Genomic DNA, 19285 nt, shown 5'->3' with positions numbered 1-19285 from the left:
CAAGAATTCACTGATGCGGATTATGCCGGATGCAAATTGGATAGAAAAAGCACTTCCGGTGGCTATCAATTTCTTGGTGGAAGACTCGTCAGTTGGTCATCAAGAAAACAAAATTGTGTCTCATTGTCTACCGTAGAAGCTGAATATGTGGCCGCAGCCAGCTGTTGTTCACAAGTCTTGTGGATGAAAACTCAACTTATGGACTACGGATACAGAATGTTGCGGATACCGATTTACTATGACTCGGAGAGTGCTACATCGATTTCCCACAATCCTATTCATCACTCTAAGACGAAGCATATTGAACTACGGTATCATTTTATCAAAGACCACATTCTAAAAGGTAACATTGAACTAATTTTTGTTAACACTCATGAAGAGATTGTTGATGTGTTTACCATAGACCACCTCTGGTCTCCGTTGCGGTCCTAGTTGAATATATCTATCATACATGGTTTCAATATACTTTGTGTACAACAGTATAGGTTGTGTACCGCAACCATATATCATACCTATATTTTTAAAGGTCCTTATTGTTTGTTATATCTGATTTTGTTCAAGTGTTCGTCTCAGTTCCTTCTACCGCAGTCTCTTTACCATCCACCGCAATGATGATCCAATCCGCAATGGCTACTCAATCCGCAGTTGCATTGAATGCACCTTCAACTAGTTCATAATTCCCCGGAACCTTGTGTGCTATTTAATTTCTTTTCTCAAAAAAACATTCGTTGTGTAGCACATCATATTTCAATTTCTTTTCAAATAATCTTGTGTCAGACCTATTTTTGGTTGATTCCAAATAAATCAGTTTCACATAAAATAAATCATTTTAGAAATCTTTTTCCTTAAACTGTCAATTCTATTTGCCCCAAGATGTCTAATCCGTTCAAATTCCACCTTTATTCAACGGACTAACGCCCCTCACCTCACGTTCTTCAAAAGTGTGATAATGGGCCTGACATTTCATTAAATGCTACATCTTTGGAAAAATCAAAAAATTTAAATTATTTTCATTTATTTTATTTGTGGCTGATAATGACTAAAACCCAAGGGTTTTTATCTTTAACCGCCACATATAGGGTAAAAACAATAAGGTTTTGAGATTCGGCACTATATAAACCTTTTTCCCTCCCCAAGAAAGCTATACGCTTTCTGAACTTACTTCGATAATCTTGATCTTCTTCACCCTCTTGCACTCAAAACCTTTCTGCAAGTTCTTCAAATCTTTTTCAAAAATAGTAAAGTCTGGCATTTCAAAGAAGCAATCAAAAGCTTCTGGTTCTGCTCAACCCACTGGTTCTGATTCCGCTACAAGAAACCAATCGCCATCAATTGCTTCGAGCAATTTTAGGGCTATCTTTAGAGATCACTCAGCCTACAATGAAGTCATTCGTCTCATGATCAAGTTCATCACCAATCACCCTCTGTTTGGACCCTTTGACTCATTCACCGATGTGGTTCCAATCTCAATCCTTTTCAAGTGTGCATTTTCGGCATTTCGCCCCGTCAACAACCTGCAAGAAGTTCATCTGAACTTAGTTGATGATTCTTTGGTCATCTTCACCAAAGATAAATTTCTGAATGCAATTAACCTTTTGGTGCATCCTTCTACAAAGTTCTACTCTCCAAGTGTGATGGACATCATCACTTCACTCTACCAGATGGGGTACTAGAAAAAGCTCAAGGGGATAGGTGAATTCAAAAAGAATCAATTGCCTGCGGTCTGGCAGTTTGTTTTTCACTTTGTCATCCGCAGATTGTCAGGAAGAACCGGAGGCACAGATAACATGGGCCTCAAGCTGCTCGAATTGGTGTGGAGCATTTTCACTGGCCACGATGTCAACTATGGTCAGATCTTATGGGATGACTTGCTTCAATACATCCCTAAGGAGAATCCAAAAGCAAATCCCACAGAGCTCACTTTTGCAAGATTTTGGTCTTTATGCATTTCAGACCTCCACCGTGATGCAAGGATCAGCATGGGCAACGACATCAACTTCTTTGTCACACGTGATCTCAAAAGGTACCATCCCTCTAAAGATCAATCTATCTTTGGACCTCTAAGATGCTTACCTATACATATTTTGACTACTGTTGGACTTGAGACTAAAGAAGTCACAAATCATATAGAGGCTACGGAAGGTATTCACCCATACCTTTCTACCCCGCCTCTGCCTAGTCAGTCTATATTAGCCTCGACAGATCCTCATGGCCCAGAAAGTACCGCAACTCCAACTTCTACCACACAATCTCCCATTCCACTCTCTAGAAGACAAAATAAACTTTCTTCAAGAAAAATATCCCGTGGAAAGTCCAAGAAAGGTGAACCATCCAAGAAAGAAGAACTATCCAAAAAATGCAAACTTAGGCATGTTGTATCTTCTGATGAAGATTCTGATCCAATTCAGACCCCCCAGACAATATCGAAGAAGAGTCTGATGATGAATCTGTCCCAATTCTCCTTCTCAAGAAACGCAAAACAAACCCTAGTCCTAGACATATGCGCAATCGGACTGATACCGAAGTCTCTCAAAAGACTCTGGTAGTCCTTGGGGTCCCCGCAGACCCATTAGTTTCAACCCTCCCCTGCAACTCAGACACAGTAAGTGTGTCTGCTTCATCCGATCATGGAGACTCAGCCCCAGCTAAATCCCAAGAGGATTAAATTGGTTCTTCTCGCCCTAAGGTATCCAGGGCTTCCCGACTTCATTTCTTTGAGGAACAGGAGTTGCGCTCCATACTTGATTCTGTCATCCATACACTCAATACACCTTCCCAACTGCAGGACAATTCTTCAGTCCTTGCCAGAACTGAGCCGAGGCCAAACTTGATTACTGGTCAAGGAGACCGAGGAAGCTCAGGAAATCCTACTCTGCTTACCTTATAATCAGGTGGTTTAGGCACGGTGAGCACCAATGTGCAAGGACCCGTGAACTTGAGGGACACCTCGGTGCGACATCAATGAATTGACGGATATGATTCTGATAAATCTTGGAGTCAGTATAAGCCAACTACTGAATCTGAGGTCAAAAATTATGAAGCTTTTTGCAGGGCATTTCAAGCAAGAAAGGATCAGCAAACAAAACAGCTTCAACAAAAGGAGAAAGAAATACAAGTCGTGGCTAAGTACTAGGCAGACGCAATCAATAACGCCAACACCGTAGCCAACATTCTCAAGGTTCAAGATTGGATGACCACAATGGTTGAGACCATCCGCAACGCTCAGTCCATTCCTGATGGTGCAGGTCCATCCCAACCCCCTCCAACAAAATTTGTACAAGAATCCCAAGATGACGAACCGACAATCGAAGTTAGTTCAGGACCTACTTTTGGATTTGATGACTTAGACATGAATGAAGGCATTCAACCGGAGCCATCCGATGATATGATGATGATCTTCGACGAAGAAGAAGAATCAAGCGGATCCCAGCACTCTACATCAAAACCCAAGGAGAAGAAAAAGAAGAAGAAAATGGCAGTTTCTGGAAAAGAATTTCTAAGCCTGCAAAACAAGATTGATCAGATTTTAGCTGCTGTGAAATCTAGCCAACCGCAACCTGAAGATGTGCCCGGACCGCAATCTCTTATTGAAAGAATCGAACGTTTGGAAGCAAGGGAAAGACTCGCTGCTGAGAGAATCCCTCTCAAGGTTGAAATGGGTATCCGAGCCTTGGATATAAACAGAAAGGGTGATCATCAACAATTCATAGCCACTGCGGAGCGTCTCATCACTGAAGTATCTGCAATTAAAGCTGAACTTCAATTAGCCATTACGGGTCAAGATGCTCATTCAAAGAAGCTTGTTGAGCAAACTCACAATGCTTATGAGTCCGCTATCTTTGTCTTACAAACAACCATTAACAACCTCAGACGTTCCTTATCTTCTAACTTCCATGGCCAAGAGATTCTAAGATTTACCAAGGAGATCCACAAACTACTCTTCAACACCGCAATCCCCAACAATCAGCAACTTAGTGATGCACTCAAAGCCCAATTTAATGAAGTTTGTGCCAAGATTGACGGTCTTAAACAATGGCTTGAGGAGGAACTAGGTGTCCCTGCCTCAAGAGGGGGAAGTGAAGACTGTGACTCGGACTGCATCTCACATCAACATTCACATCTGCATCAACATTTACAAACTCCCATCTGAATCGGTCCCACATCAACAACCAATCATCCTGCCATCGATCTTTCAAGATCCCATCACTCAACAAAAGGTTCCTACTCCGCAATCTTCCCCGCAACCATCTCCCAAAAAGAAGACTCATGTGCCTTCTCCTCAACAAAGTCAACTTCATTCCTCTCATCAGTCTCCACCGCAACATCAAGAAATTCAACAAATTCAAGTTGTTCAACATCCTTCTTCCCCACATTCGTAGACTCCCCCTCACCTTAGAAATTTAGCCCCAACAATGTCATCCAAAAACTCCTACGACTATCCCAAAACCAAACAAAGGAACACTGACTAGAAAGCAGCTAAGCTTGCAGAGTTGATATGGAAGGATCACGCATTCAACATTACTATGGATGAATCCCTCATCAATTCCTGGATTAATCCTATCAGAATATTACTTGATGACGACTACAAGCCTTATCTCACCTATGCGGAACCTCCATCTGACGGTTATTGGGACATTCCCATCTCTCCCAACGCAAAATTCTTCACTGTCTTCGAATCGTTTGACCGCAACCTCCCCGATGATCAGTGGTTGCCACTGGAGTTTGAAAGACTTAACAGATGCCATGCCAAGCATGGATCTGTAATTGAAAACATCTGGTCAAGCGACAAGCCCACCGCAGTCAAGAACTACAAGCCCATAAAGTTTATGAAAGCAGAATTCATTCAGTACACTCTCACAAGAAGAAATTCAGACTATATCCGAACCCAAGCTGACTTTCCTTGTATGAACCCGGAGGAAATCTTTCTGATTGCTAAGGTATTTCAGAACAAGTGTGAGAAGCATCCAAAGATGAAGGTTGCGTATGAAAGGGCTGGTACGTTTCTAAAAGAAACTGTTTGTGACTTTGCTAAAATTGACGCGGATATCCATCCTGCACTCGTACAGAAGTTCAACCTTCCTCCTCTTGAACCAGCTCTGGTGCTGACTGAAGGTTTTCAAGAAAGATCCCTTGGAGCAACTAACTTCCCGGATCTTGGAGTCATTTTCAAGCGCAAGAATGATGAAATAAAATATTTCATTCCAATGACTGCCATGAACCGCTTGACCCGGAGGCAACTAGAGATCACTCAAACTGTAGTTAACAAGTCAAAACACACAACTGCTGAAGTAAAGTTTGAAATCTCCAGGAGAATTGTTTGGCTCAGAGAAGTCAGGAAGTTCTCGTGGATTCTCATCAAATTCCTGAAGCTTGACAAAGGAAAGGAAAGTTGAAGAGGTCACTTAGGCGGAAACTATTAAAGCATAAAAGTGACCCTCTTAAACTTGTCAGATCCGAAGCCATCTCCAGATCCGCAGTCAATATATCTACCGCAACCAAGAGCCGCATCCGCAGTTGACATCATCAATCCTTAGTCTTAGTTTATCTGTTATCGTATGTCTTTACATTACTTTACCTAGTGTGCCTTGCATGGCCACCTTAGACAGATTAGACTTTGTAATCTTCGAGACTCTATAAATAGAGCTCTCTCTTTCTAAATGAAAACACATCTCTCAGTTATCTCTATCTTGAATATCATATCCTAGTTACTCTCTTACTCTCTCATCTTAAAAGATCTTTAGAACTTAAACTGATATATTAAGATCATAATCTCTCTTCGGAGCAAGTCAGTCCTGACTTAATCACTAAGTTTGATCTCACTTACTAACTTGGTTTGTTTGCAATCCTCGTTAAGAATCAGCTTAAGTGTCTTCTTGATATAATACTTGTTATCATTTATATTTCCTTATATTTCCGCACCTAACTATCTAACTATCTAATTCTAACTTATTATTATTGAGCTTTATGATCCTCTGAGTTAAACTTCATTCCGCAATATTACTTTTACTAACGTTTGTTCAAGTGTGTTACTCAAGTTTTTCTCTCAACATCGATGAACACAATAACTGAGCGATCGAGCATCGACCTGCACACCCGATTCATCAGGTCCATGAGTATTGTTGGCGCGTTGGTGAGCCTAAACGGCATCACCACGAACTCGTAAAGTCCGTAACGAATCCGGAATATGGTCTTCTCCACGTCCTCCTCCCTCACCCTGACCAGATGATAGCCGAACCTCAAGTCTATATTGGAGAACCAAGATGCCCTGTAGCTGATCAAAGAAATCATCAATATGTGGAAGTGGATAACGGTTCTTTACTGTCAATTTGTTCAACTCCTGGTAATCGATGCACATACGGTGTGAACCATCCTTCTTCTTGACGAAGAGAATCGATGCTCCCCACAGGGAACTGCTCAGATGAATGAACTGCTTGCCTAGCAGCTCCTGCATCTCTGGCGATGCTAATCGGTACAGCGCCTTGGCAATAGGGACCGCACTTGGCACAAGGTCGATCCTGGAGTCGACCTACCTCTCAGAAGGCACTCCGGGTAACTCCTCTGAAAATACATTAGCGAAATCTCTAACAACTAGAACATCAGAAACCGAGACCTGGTCCCTGACCTGCGTATCCACCACATACACCAAATAACGCGCGCCCCCGTGCTGAATATATTGCCGAGCCCTAGCGGTTGAGCAAAACCATGAACCCAACCTGGTGCCCTCGCCATAGATAACCAGTTCTCTCCCACTTGGGGTTCAAAATACCACACGCTGACCCTCACAGTCGATCATTGCACCGAAACGACTCAGCCAGTCCATACCCACTATAACACAAACATCTCCCATGGGAATCAGAATCAAGTCAATCAGAAAAGACACCCCGAATATCTCTAGAACACAACCCCGATAAACTGATGAAGCAGAAACCCCGTGTTCGTTGGCGATGGAGAGTCGCAACGGACACTCTAGCTCTCCTAAAGGCAAACCAAACCCTCTGCTAAATGATCGAGAGACGAATGACTGACTCGCCCCGAGTCAAACAATACAAGAGCAGGCAAAGAGTTCAGTAAAAACATACTTATCATAGGTACAGACATATGAGTATACAATAAACATAATCAATAAGATAAAAAGGGTAGAAACATACCAGAAACCACATCTGGTGCTGTCCTGGCCTCCTCGGCAGTGAGCTGGAAGGCGCGTCCCCGAGCCTTCGGAGGCTCTGCCCTACCCTGCGCCGGCCTGGTAGTGAGCAACGGACAGTTGGCATTCACATGGCCAACCTGGTTACAATGATAGCAAATCCTGGAGCTGAGTGCTGGTGCCTGCTGGCGACAATCCCTCGCCAAATGACCCTGCCGGCCACAATTGTGGCACCCAGATGATAACTGACAAGTACCTTCGTGCGCCTTGCCGCACTTACCACAAGTACGGCCCTTCCGGCCCCTAGATCCAGTATCAGCGGTCTTAGACCACTTTGGCGTAGGCTGTGACTGCGTCGGGGCCTGCCTCTGCTATCTCAACTAAAGCTCGATATCCATCTCACGCCGCCTAGCGGCATCCTATAACTCCAGCAATGTATCACAATGTTGGGAAGCAACAAACTATCTGGTGTCAGTCTTGAGCGTGCTCAGATAACGAGTCATCTGAGCCTGCTCGGAAGCAAACTCCGGGCAAAACATCGCCCTCTCAGTAAACATCTAGGTGATCTCCGTCACCGACTCCGTACCCTGTCTCAGATCCAAAAACTACTGATCCAACCTCTCACGCTCAACCCGAGGAATGTAACAAGCGCGGAACATCTACGTGAACTGATCCCATGATACCGCAGCTCTTTACTCATCAGAATACGACCCAGTAACAAGCCTCCACCAATCCTTCGCTCCAGACCTCAGCAGGTTTAGAGCCCACCTGACCTTCTCCTCAGCAGGGCATGAACACGTGAAGAAGCATCCTTCCACGTCAGATAGCCACCTCATGGCTATGATCGGGTCCTGGAATCCATCGAAAATCGGGGGCTTCATGTTATCGAAGTCCCGATACTGAAAGGCCCGACCAGCCCCACCGCCTGCAGCTGCTACGGCTGCGAAAGCTGCAGCGGCAGCCGTCTCAGCAATGGTTGCGTAGCGCTCATCGAAATATTCCACCATAACGGTCTTAATAGACCCAAACATCTTTGGCAACTCGGCCAGGAAAAGTGCAGCAACCTCATCGTGCAGGATCTCCCGAATCTTGGCATCTAGCTTATCTGGCCTCATCTGACCTATGGCCTCTGACGGTGATGGTCTGCCCTGACTGCCAACTCCTGATCCTGACCTGGATCTGGTCATAAATCGCCTCGTAACCATCATACTGCAAATACACCAGGGAGATATCAGATAATCCATATAAACAACGGGGAACCAACTCCCAACCAAAACCCTAGGGGTTGTGACTTCCTTGCTACGCGTATGGGTCCTGTGCTTTCAGTAGTACGGGCCCATAGTACCTTACACACCTACCCATATTTGTCTCAAGGATCATGACAGCGCCCTAGCAATATATATAAACATAGGCGAGCGCTCAATCCTCACTCCTAGAGGAAGGCTAAACATCTCACAGCTGGTCGACTGACCCCGCACAACTCATCCATGAAACTTCCACCAACCTTACAGTACTCGTGTATGCTAGCCATACATAACACTGGACCCTATAGACATTCGAATATTCGATCCTACCCTAAGCCCTTCATCAAACAAGAACATGAAATAAGGCCAAACCAAACATTCTCAGGCTATAAGATTTTAGTTATACACAACCGTGATGCATACACTAAGAAACTACAGTAATGATGTCAATTTCACATAAGGAAAAACCTAGGCTATCAGGCATCATATAATCATGCAATTCTATCATGCAATTCCTAAATATCCCTAGCCTATCACTAGCATGATGTTCTAACATATCATAATATCAAATAACAGTATGTTATTTTGGGGTCTACTTACTGGCTCCGGCTGATCGTACACTTTGCACCCTCCTTTAGTATTTTAACTACCTTTCGAAAACCATTTTGAAAATGTTTTCCTTAGTTTGAGACTGGATTCACGCGAGTGTTCCTCCAATTCACTCAAACCAAGGCTCTGATACCAACTTGTAACATCCATAAAATTCATAAAAAATTAAAACTTTTTCAAACATCCAAAACCCAATAGTAATTACAAAATGTTTTCAAAATAGTTTCATATCAGAGAATCCCAGAAATCAAAATCATAGAATGTGAGGAGGTGAACGATCAAGCCTTCGCCTTCCCGCGATCATCCGAAGTACCTGAAATAAAATCCAAAACTGTAAGCCAGAAGCTTAGTGAGTTCCCCCAAAATACCGATACATAACAAATAGCACATATACAAATAACAGCATGTAATGGGTCCACAACTATACACACTGGATTACCCCCGAGCCTACAGCATGAGTCTGGCTTGCCTAACGGGCCCACAACTCATGTCTGGCTTGCTCCCGAGCCCACAGCTTATGGAATGCTCAGGAGTCCTCAGTATGAGTCTGGCATGCCGTGCCCGACCCTCAGCTCAAATATCTAGCATACTCCAGGGTTTGTTGGCTACCGCACAGAGAAGTACAACCTCAACCCATCCCAAACAACATGTCGACATGTAACAGACAAATACATATACAGATAATCAGACAGTATCATACGTAGTCCTACAGATCTACTAGACTAGCATATCAGACTAGCATATCAAACTAGCATGCATATCTAACTCATACTCGACATATCAATAACTACTATGATATCAATCCAATGGGCTGACCTTGGTGCCTTCGACCCCTTAGTATAGTGAGGAAGACTCACCTCATAAGTAGCATTGTCTAACAAGATCCAACCCTTGAATCACATCTCCGAGCTCAACCACCTACAATCACCATGTGACTAACTCCATCGAAATCCCGAATTCCCAAAATACCCTTAAATTCAAACTTGGTCAACCATGGTCAAAGTCAACAACAAACAATCAAGGTCAATAGTCCATGTTGACCCAATTCGTCGAGTGCATCCAACAACTCGTCGAATTCCTTCAGTGTTCAGAAAACTGGGAGAAACCCTAGCCAACTCGCCGAGTTATTTCATCAACTCGCCGAGTTCGTTCATCATCCAGAAGAAGGGAAAACTCGATCCAACTCTTCGAGTTGGCAGAGAAACTCGTCGAGTTCTTCAGCATCCAGAAAGCAGGAAAAACCCTCACCAACTCGTCGAGTTGGCAGAGCAACCCGTCGAGTTCTTCCTAGCCTTTATGCATTCAGACATTTTCCAAGCGAGTCTAATGCTCCAAACTACATATATGGTCCCCTAGGACTGAGATACCACGTAAAGTTGCTAACTTTACATGCATGCAAGGCATCTAAGGGATTGAAACACTCATATGAAGCTTACTATCGGTTTTAGATCATGAAGGAGGGCCAAGACTTAATAAAGTTGGCAAATTTAAGTCCAAGGAGGCCCTAAGATGCTCAGATCTGAAGTCCTAGCTTCAAAGTATGCTCAAGACCAAGAATGACTCAAGAATAAGCAAGAAATGACCACCAACTCTCTAATGAAGAGATCTAACAAAAGGAGTGATCAAGATGGCAACTTTTTACCTCCAAATGGTTGCAAAAACAATGAAGCTCTCGGATCTAAGGCCTTCTATGCAATCCAACCTCTTCAAGCTTCTAGTTTCCTCCAAAAGAACACACGATTTACTCTCCAAAGCTCACACACACACACACACACACAAGAAAATAAGAAAGCACAACTAGGGTTTTTCTCTGGAAAATAAGGTGGTAATGGAGGCCGGTGAGGGGGCTTAAGGTCCTTTAATTAGGGTGCAAACCCTAAAAATTAGGGTTTTCATGCATAGCCTCAACTCGTCGAGTTGGGATCCTCCAACTCGTCGAGTAGGTTCCATAATCCACGCGGCCTTGTCAGTTTCTACACGACGAGTTGGGGCCTCCAACACGTCGAGTAGGTCTTATGTGATGAACAAAATCCATAAAATTTCATACCAGAGAGTCGGGATGTTACAGCTTCCTTAAACTCCCCTTATAGTATGCCTTCGTGAATGAATACTACTATTAATTTGACTGACTTTGTCTTATACATATAGTATAAGGTGTATTATAAAACTTTTCAAAAATGTTAGGTTTAATTTTAACGTTTCAAAATTAATATAAAAATTAATATAGTTTAAAATAAACCAATTTTTGATTTAGTCTTTATCTTTTAATTAACAATTAATTATATTAATTAAATCATAACGATAATTCACAAATTCAGTATATAGGATATCAGATTACCAAGTTGAATATTCAAGTTTTAAACAATTAAAATAATATTAACCAGAGTAATTATCCGAATCAATTTTGAATTAAGCAAAACAATTCACTAAACAGAGGGTTTACCACAATGTGATAATCAATTGCCACATCATGGTAGAACAAAGAATAACTGTGGATTAACAGATCCCCACGTCACGGTAGAAAAGGACCACGACGTGGTAATGCGATAGAATGACGATTCTACCAAAACTCCAAGTTGGTTTTTGTTCAAGTTCAAGCAATGTACTATCAGTTGTTAGATAACCATACTTTCTGATATTAATGATGGATTTTACATGAAATAACATGGATAACTCCTTATACACTTAAGGGTACATGCAATCTATTAGATCTAGTCATAACACTATTGAAGTAACATTCTATTGAACAACAAGAACCCTATAAAACCTATGAAATCGAAATTCATAAGAGTAGATTACATACCTCTTTGATTATTGTAGTAAACAATCAATCAAACCTTCTTGAAAAACTCTTGGAAGCAAGCACCAGAAATCTCATACCTTTGATGGTTCACACCCAAACCCTAGCAAATAGGAATCTTGAAGAAGAGAAGAAGAGAGCGGAAATTTCGGTTGGCTTCTTAGCATAAGGAGTGGTCAAAAATTATAGGGTGGAAGGCCCTATTTATAGTTGATAGAGAAACCCTAGATTACTATTAATTGATTAAAATAACAATATTTCAAGAAACCCTAGAATCTCTCCCTAAAACCGTCCACCTCTATTGGGAAGGTTCTGGAACCCTTTTGTTCAACTATTGAACAATTATAGCTTAGCTCCTTGCACTTTTAATTAATCCAATTAAACCCAAAATTAATTCTTATTAATTTCTAATTAATTCTTAATTAAATAACACTATCTTTAATTAATATATTATTTTCATAATATATTAATAAATCATTTATTTCTATTTATTAATCATATAATAAATTAATAATCCAGTCTCTCTCTCTCTCTAAAAGTTATCATATGTAATTACCAGGTTTGAGGGCAACACAAAAGGACTTTGCTAATAATTCAAGTATATATCAATTTATTTATGGGATTAGACACCTAATCTGACACTTTATTTACCCATAATCCTCTCGACGAACTCTACAACTTTACTTTAGACCCCAACAACTAATTCTCACAATATTTTAAATTCATATTTTTATAGAAATTAGACTGTTAAAGTCCGTGCGAAAATCATAACTCTTGCATATGAACTTCGTTCTTGACTGTATTTATATCGATGGGTTCATATTTACAAGATCTTAAACTCTTGTTTTAAATTGTTTTGGCTAACACCCGACTGATCTAAATGTTGATTTCAATCTCGCATACTGTTATACTGAAACTTCGAAAAATCATAACTTCTGCATACGAAGTCAGATTTAAGTGTTCTTTATCTGCACACTGTCTCTTTTATGATTACTACGAATTTCATTTTAGATTACTTAGGGTAATAAGAAACTTATCTCCATATCACTTTTTATGACACACATAGTTGTGTCAGGTAGATCGCGAAACTTCGAAGAAGCATAACTTCTTCATACAAAGTCGGATTTAAGCACTTAATATATCCAGAAGATATTCAATACGACTACTACATCTTTAGCTAATATTATTTAATATATCATAAATTTCTAGCCTGGATTTTTTGGTCTTTACAATATTGTAGAGAAATTTGACCACAACTCGCTGTTTTGGTCATATCATAGGATCCAAGGCTCCGATTTACTTGAATCAAGATATTTTAGAAACTAGACAAAATTTCAAACAACTTTCATGTTTTTCATTTTTGTTGATTATGTTGTTTTCGTCTTTGAAAGGGCCACGGAAGTCAAAGGGAAAGTACATGCGCCCTACTATTGAACTTGGACAATTCAACCATAAGTTTGATAGTTCATAGCAGAATGAATTAGAATTATTGAATACCTAAGCAGTCCCACTTTTAAGTTAGACGGTTCACTCTTTTTATGGGAAGGTAGTAAAAAGGAAATGACGGAAATTTACGATATTCCTAGCCTTTTTCTCACTTATAAATACTTGTCAACTCCCAAACTCTAAGGAAAATTTTGTCACTTCTTCCAAGACGATTCATTAATATTAGTTGTTTTCCATAGCTTCGTATTTGTCACTTATTCCGTATCGAAGTTTAATTGTGCATCGTTATAACCATAATTTAAACATATGTCATCGATCTATGTCCAGTTGTGGTTCAGCCCATGTACAATAAAACTAAGCTAAGGCATTCGACGTAAAACCTTTCGTTGTATTATTATTAAGGGTTCGAGTTTTTTTATAAGTTTGGGTTCTTTATATATCGTCTCATGATTGGTCTGAATCTTATATATAACTCTATATCTTGTGTTTGTTGTGTTCTTTTGTATCATTAATTATTGTTTTTTATCTCAGGTGTAACTAATAAGGCTCAAGTCAGTCAGGATAGTCGAAGGGTAGGACCATTTTGGCATATATTTATTCTGAAATCCAACAACCCAAACGACATATCCTTCCTTACAATGCTCCCATAAGTAGTCCTTTAGTGGTATAGTTAACAATACTTCTTACTTATAGGTTTATAGGAATAAACCTACGTATAGAGTCGTAGGTCTAAAGAAAGCACCTAAGCGTAGAGTGTCGTAGGTTTATATGGGTAAACCTATTCGTACGATGTTGTAGGTTTAAGAATACCTAAACCTATGATAGCAAGCCCTAGACTATAGTCATGATTTTGTAGAAAAGTACTAATTCACTATAGTCATTAGCTATGATACCAATCTATCACACCCCGACCGATGACGGAAAAGCTGGGGTTGCACCGCCAAAGTTGGATCACAGTTAACAACACATATTGAATAATACAAGGATTTATGATAACATTACATTCTTCCATAAATTCGGTATAAGGAATTACATTGTTTCCAATAAAAAATACTATAATTACTAGAACAAGTTCTGCAAAACGTAACTCAAAATGAAACAAAAAGTCCTAACAAATCGGCCAACCATTTAAACAAAGAAATGAATTATTCCATGACATATAGGGTGTGTCTTCTAGCTCCTAAGTTTCTGAAGATACATACGTTTAGAATACGTCAACAATAATGTTGGTGAGATTTACAGGTTTTGATTCCGTATATTTTTATAATCAAAAGTATGTTTAGACTAATGAATCATAAAAGTATAAAATTCAACATGTTTGACCCTTGTAAACCTATACAATGAAGAGATTTGTGTATCATTCTGACCTCGTGTGTTTTTATAATCAAAAGTGTGTTTAGATTAATGAATTATCTTATCTATATATACTTATAAAGGAAACATTTTTCCTTTCACCACATTCATTTGAAACTTCCATGTATTTTTCCTTTCACCACATTCATTTGAAACTCTCATTATTTTTCAATTTCTTTCTAATAATGATTATAAGGTTGTTAATAAGGTTAAATAAATATCAAATCTAAAGTTTAATCATATATAAACTAAATTTCAATATTAAAAAAATATCTTTACTTCTACTTATAAAGTTATGTTTGTTAACTTTTAACATATTATACTTAATTTATTATTTTTAATATATTGTTGGATGTAAACCATTATCATTTTAAAACTACAACTTTTGAACAATTTGTATAAAATACTTAAATTATTAATTTAAATATAACATTAAAGGGTCAACTAAAATATATATTTTAGTTTAACTTAAACAACACAAAGAATATTTCGTAAATAGTTAAAAGTGATAAATTGTAGTGTCATTCTAATAATGATTATAAGTTGATTAATAAGGTTAAATAAATATTAAACCTAAAGTGTAATCATAAATAAACTAAATTTCAATATTAAAATAATATCATTTACTTCTACTTATAAAGTTATGTCTTTAACTTTTAACATATTATACTTAATTTATTAGATTTAATATGTTGTTGTATATGTTGTTGTATGTAAACTATTATCATTTTAAAACTACAACTTTTAAAAAGTTTGGAGAAAACACTTCAATTGTTAATTTAAATATAAAATTACAGTGTCAACTTAAATATAAATTTAAATTCCACTTAAAAAACCTAAAGAATATTTTGTGAATAGTTAAAAGTGCTAAATTATAGTGTTAAATGCAAAAACTAAATTGTAATCTTAATTTAACTAAAATATTTCCTAAAGATATTTTTATAATCATTAAAAGTTTTCAAATAAGTAGTTTAAAATAACTTACAATAACAGTAGTTAAAAATTAACTCTATATAAATGATTATGTTGGTACATTTCAAATAAAAAAACAATGTTTGATGTTTTAAATAATTCTAATGATAGAAATTAAAACGTTAAACAAATAAATTTTAAAAAATTAGTTAACAATAACAACAACTATAAATAACATTAAACCTTATATTATATTTAATTTTATTCATGGGTAACCCGCGGGTAGAAGTCATTCAAACGATTGAGATTATGCAGTTATAATAGATGGATATATTATCATATAATTCAGAATAATCAATATATTATATTAATTTAGTATACGAATTATTATATCAAATTTAAAAACAACGTCATTGTTAATTCATGAGTAACTCGAGGGTACAATATATTCAAACGATTGAGGTTATGCAGTTATAATAGATGTATATATTATCATATAATTCAGAATAATCAATATATTATACTAATTTAGTATACGAATTATTATATCAAATTTAGCAACAACGATATTGTTATATTTAAAAAAAACATATATTTGTAAAGATTTCAACTATATAGGTGATTCTGCACAACGTGCGGGCATTCGCCTAATAGATCTTATAAAAGATGTCATTTGAAATCAATGTGTTTTAATATAACTATTTTTCTTACGTCATATTGATTTGAAACTCCAACAACCTTTCTAACTTTCAATTAATTAAACATTGCCACTAAAGAGTTTTTAACTTATATATTAACTTTCAACTTTCAATTTATGGTGCTTAATTACACTTATTATATAGTTCAAATATTTAGATCATATTGCTAAATTTTGTAGATAATATGGAGAGAAAGATGTCTAAGAACATACAAACCTCCATTTTATGATGCATGTTTTTTATAGAACAAGAAAGAGGTATTCATGATTTTCAAAGATGTTAATTTATATAAGCTAACATATTTATTGATATTTTTTCTTATTGTTCAGATGGTCTTCTATTGTGGAATTAGTTGTGAAACCTGTGTACTACACGAGTTTATTCTTTAAAAAAAAATACGAAGATGTAAAAATTTAGGAAGTTCAAATTTATACGGAAAAAAAGAAAATTATTGAATTATTGAAATGTAATGTTTAATTTGTTTTTTTTTTACTTTTTTATTTCTTTTTTAACTTTAAACAAATAATTTAAATAAATAAACAAATAAAACAATTGGATTCAATTTAGATATTTAAAAATTAAAAGGAAAGTTTCATTAATGAAATTAATATGCATTTATGTTTACATTTATTACATTTGAATATTATGTGAAATTTAATAAAATGTTAAAAGAAAACCATAAAATGACAAGTGGAAAAAAATCAAAATATCTTAGAAAATGACATGTGTCAAATATAAATGAGAGCATGACATGTGGCTGCCAAGACAAGGCTCCTTTCGGATCAAGAGATTAAATCACTAAGAGATGACCATCGTAAGATTTTGGAATTAGAAAAGCTTGCTAAACTTGATTTACAGCAAAAGGCTAAAGTTATGTGGCTTGTTGATGGCGACGAGAACTCTAAATTTTTTCATAGCTCGTTGAAGATAAAAAACAGGAGATGTAGTATTCACCGCTTAATGGTGAACAGTTCTTGGGTTATGGATGCTAACACCATCAAAGAGGAAACTTGTAGATTTTTTAGTGAGAAGTTTCATGAGTCCCATACTGTTCGGCCTCTTCTTCTAAATGATAATTTTAGAAAACTTAATATGTTTGATTTGCAATTCGTGGAACAAGACTTCACTTTGGAGAATGTTAATGACACTATTTGGAGCTGTGGGGGTGAAAAGGTGTTGGGGCCGGACGATTATACTTTTAAATTCTTCAAACGATATTGGGACCTAATGAAGGATGACATCATGAAAATTTTCAAGTACTTTGAAGCTGGTGGCAGAATAGCTAGAGGTTGCAGCGCCTCTTTTATCACACCCCTTCCTAAGGTGAAGGATCCCCTTACCCTCAATGACTGTCGCTCCATTAGCTTGATTTGCATCCTTCATAAGATTATCACCAAGGTCCTTGCTGCCCGAATAAAGCATGTGATAGGAAATGTGATTAATGAAGTGCAAACAGCTTCATTAAAGGTCGTAACATTTTGGATGGGCCATGATCATAAATGAAATATGTAGTTGGGTCAAATATTCTAAAAGTGGCACATTTCCTTTTAAAGTAGATTTTGATAAAGCCTTTGATTGCATAAATTGTAATTATTTGGATTCGGTGATGTATTAAATGGGTTTTGGAAATAGATTGAGGTTTTGGATTAGAGGTTGCCTTACTTCTTCTAGGGCGCCCGTTCTTATCAATGGTGTTCCTACAAATGAATTCCCCCTTACTATGGAAGGTCTTCTGTGTGGCAGCAAGCTATATGTGGGATTCATAACCTTTCTCACAAACCAATTTATAATCTGTCCAAGAGATCTATCCCTGGAGTTAGGAATAATCTGATGACTCTATTGAGCTTTTTCGAAGATCCGGGCCTCAATTTTTATCATTTTGTCTCTACCAAAATTGAGTCGGGGCGAAATACCCTGTTTTGGCTAGATAATTGGATTGATGATGGAAATTTGGCCTTTGGGTTTCCTAATTTAGATGCTTTGGATAAATGTAAGACTTTTTTTTGCCAGATAGATTTTCTTCGCATGGTTTTTTGTGGGCTTGGAGGAAAAAACCCAGCCTTCCCGTGGAGATGGCGGAGCTGGCCCGTATCAATCGGCTCCTTGATGGGCTTACCTTGTCCTCGAAGGCTGACTCTTGGAAATCCAAACTTTCTAGCGACGAGCAGTTCCTTGTTCGAGATATCTGTGATCTTATCGGCTCCGAAGTCACTGTAGGGACCAATAGTCTAACCATTTGGTTGCATCTAATCCCCTTAAAAATTATTGGCTTTGTTTGGAGGGCTAGTTTGGATGGTATATGTAACGCCTGTTCCAGGTATTACTTAAATGATCTAAATTTAGGGTTTTGTGCATGCACTCAGCGAGTTAGGAGTCCAACTTGTCGAGTAGAGATATTTTTATGGACACGGGATCGGGACCTACTCGACGAGTCGGAAGGCCCGACTCGACGAGTAGGAGCTGTAAAGAGAAACCCTAATTTTTAGGGTTTGCACCCTATTTAAAGAACATAACCTGCCTCTTGTGGCCTCCCTTATCACTCTTTCAGCCAGATAAAATCCTAGACCGACGTTGCACCCTCTTGAGTGAGAGAAAGAGCCTTTGTGAGCAATTTTGGAGTAATTGTGAAGGATTTTGGAGCTTGAAGAAGAAGGAGATAGGAGAGGGACAGTAGATCCAACATCTACTTCATATTGGCCATCATCCTAAGGTATAAAATCGTGATCTTGATCTCTAATTGCTTATATCTCTTTTCTTGGAAATAAATGGCCATTATTGGTGCAAAATGGAGTCAAACTTGGATCTGGACTTATCATAAGAATATGGTTTGAAATCTGGACCTCTTTAGGTCCCCAATGGCATAAAGTTGCTCCCTTTATGCAGTTTAGCCCTTTCCATGCACAAGAACCTTGTAAGAAGCCTAGTTTGAAAGATATAGCCTTGGAGGACCTTGCATGCACGTAAAGTTTTCAACTTTACATGGTATCTGAACTAGGAGAAGTTGGATCTGAAGTTTGGGACCTTAGATCCCACTGAAAAGGGTTAAACATGAAGTGGACTGAAGGAACTCGTCAGGTCC

At 38.1% G+C, this 19285-nt stretch overlaps 1 protein-coding gene across 1 annotated transcript; it reads left to right on the top strand.

The window, feature by feature from the left end:
• The first annotated feature begins 4523 nt into the window (after window positions 1–4523).
• On the top strand, window positions 4524–17709 carry LOC145131828 (uncharacterized). The gene is made up of 2 exons (XM_079066475.1): window positions 4524–5112; window positions 17039–17709. Exons 1-2 carry the CDS (start codon window positions 4524–4526, stop codon window positions 17707–17709), a joined length of 1260 nt encoding a protein of 419 aa, XP_078922601.1.
• Window positions 17710–19285: the final 1576 nt, after the last annotated feature.

Source organism: Lactuca virosa, chromosome 8, assembly GCF_052849685.1.
Source record: "Lactuca virosa cultivar CGN04683 chromosome 8, Lactuca_virosa_CGN04683_v6, whole genome shotgun sequence".
Classification (NCBI taxonomy): Eukaryota; Viridiplantae; Streptophyta; class Magnoliopsida; order Asterales; family Asteraceae; genus Lactuca; species Lactuca virosa.
The sequence above is the reverse complement of the archived record's forward strand: the minus strand, read 5'-3'. Positions and strand labels throughout refer to the sequence as shown.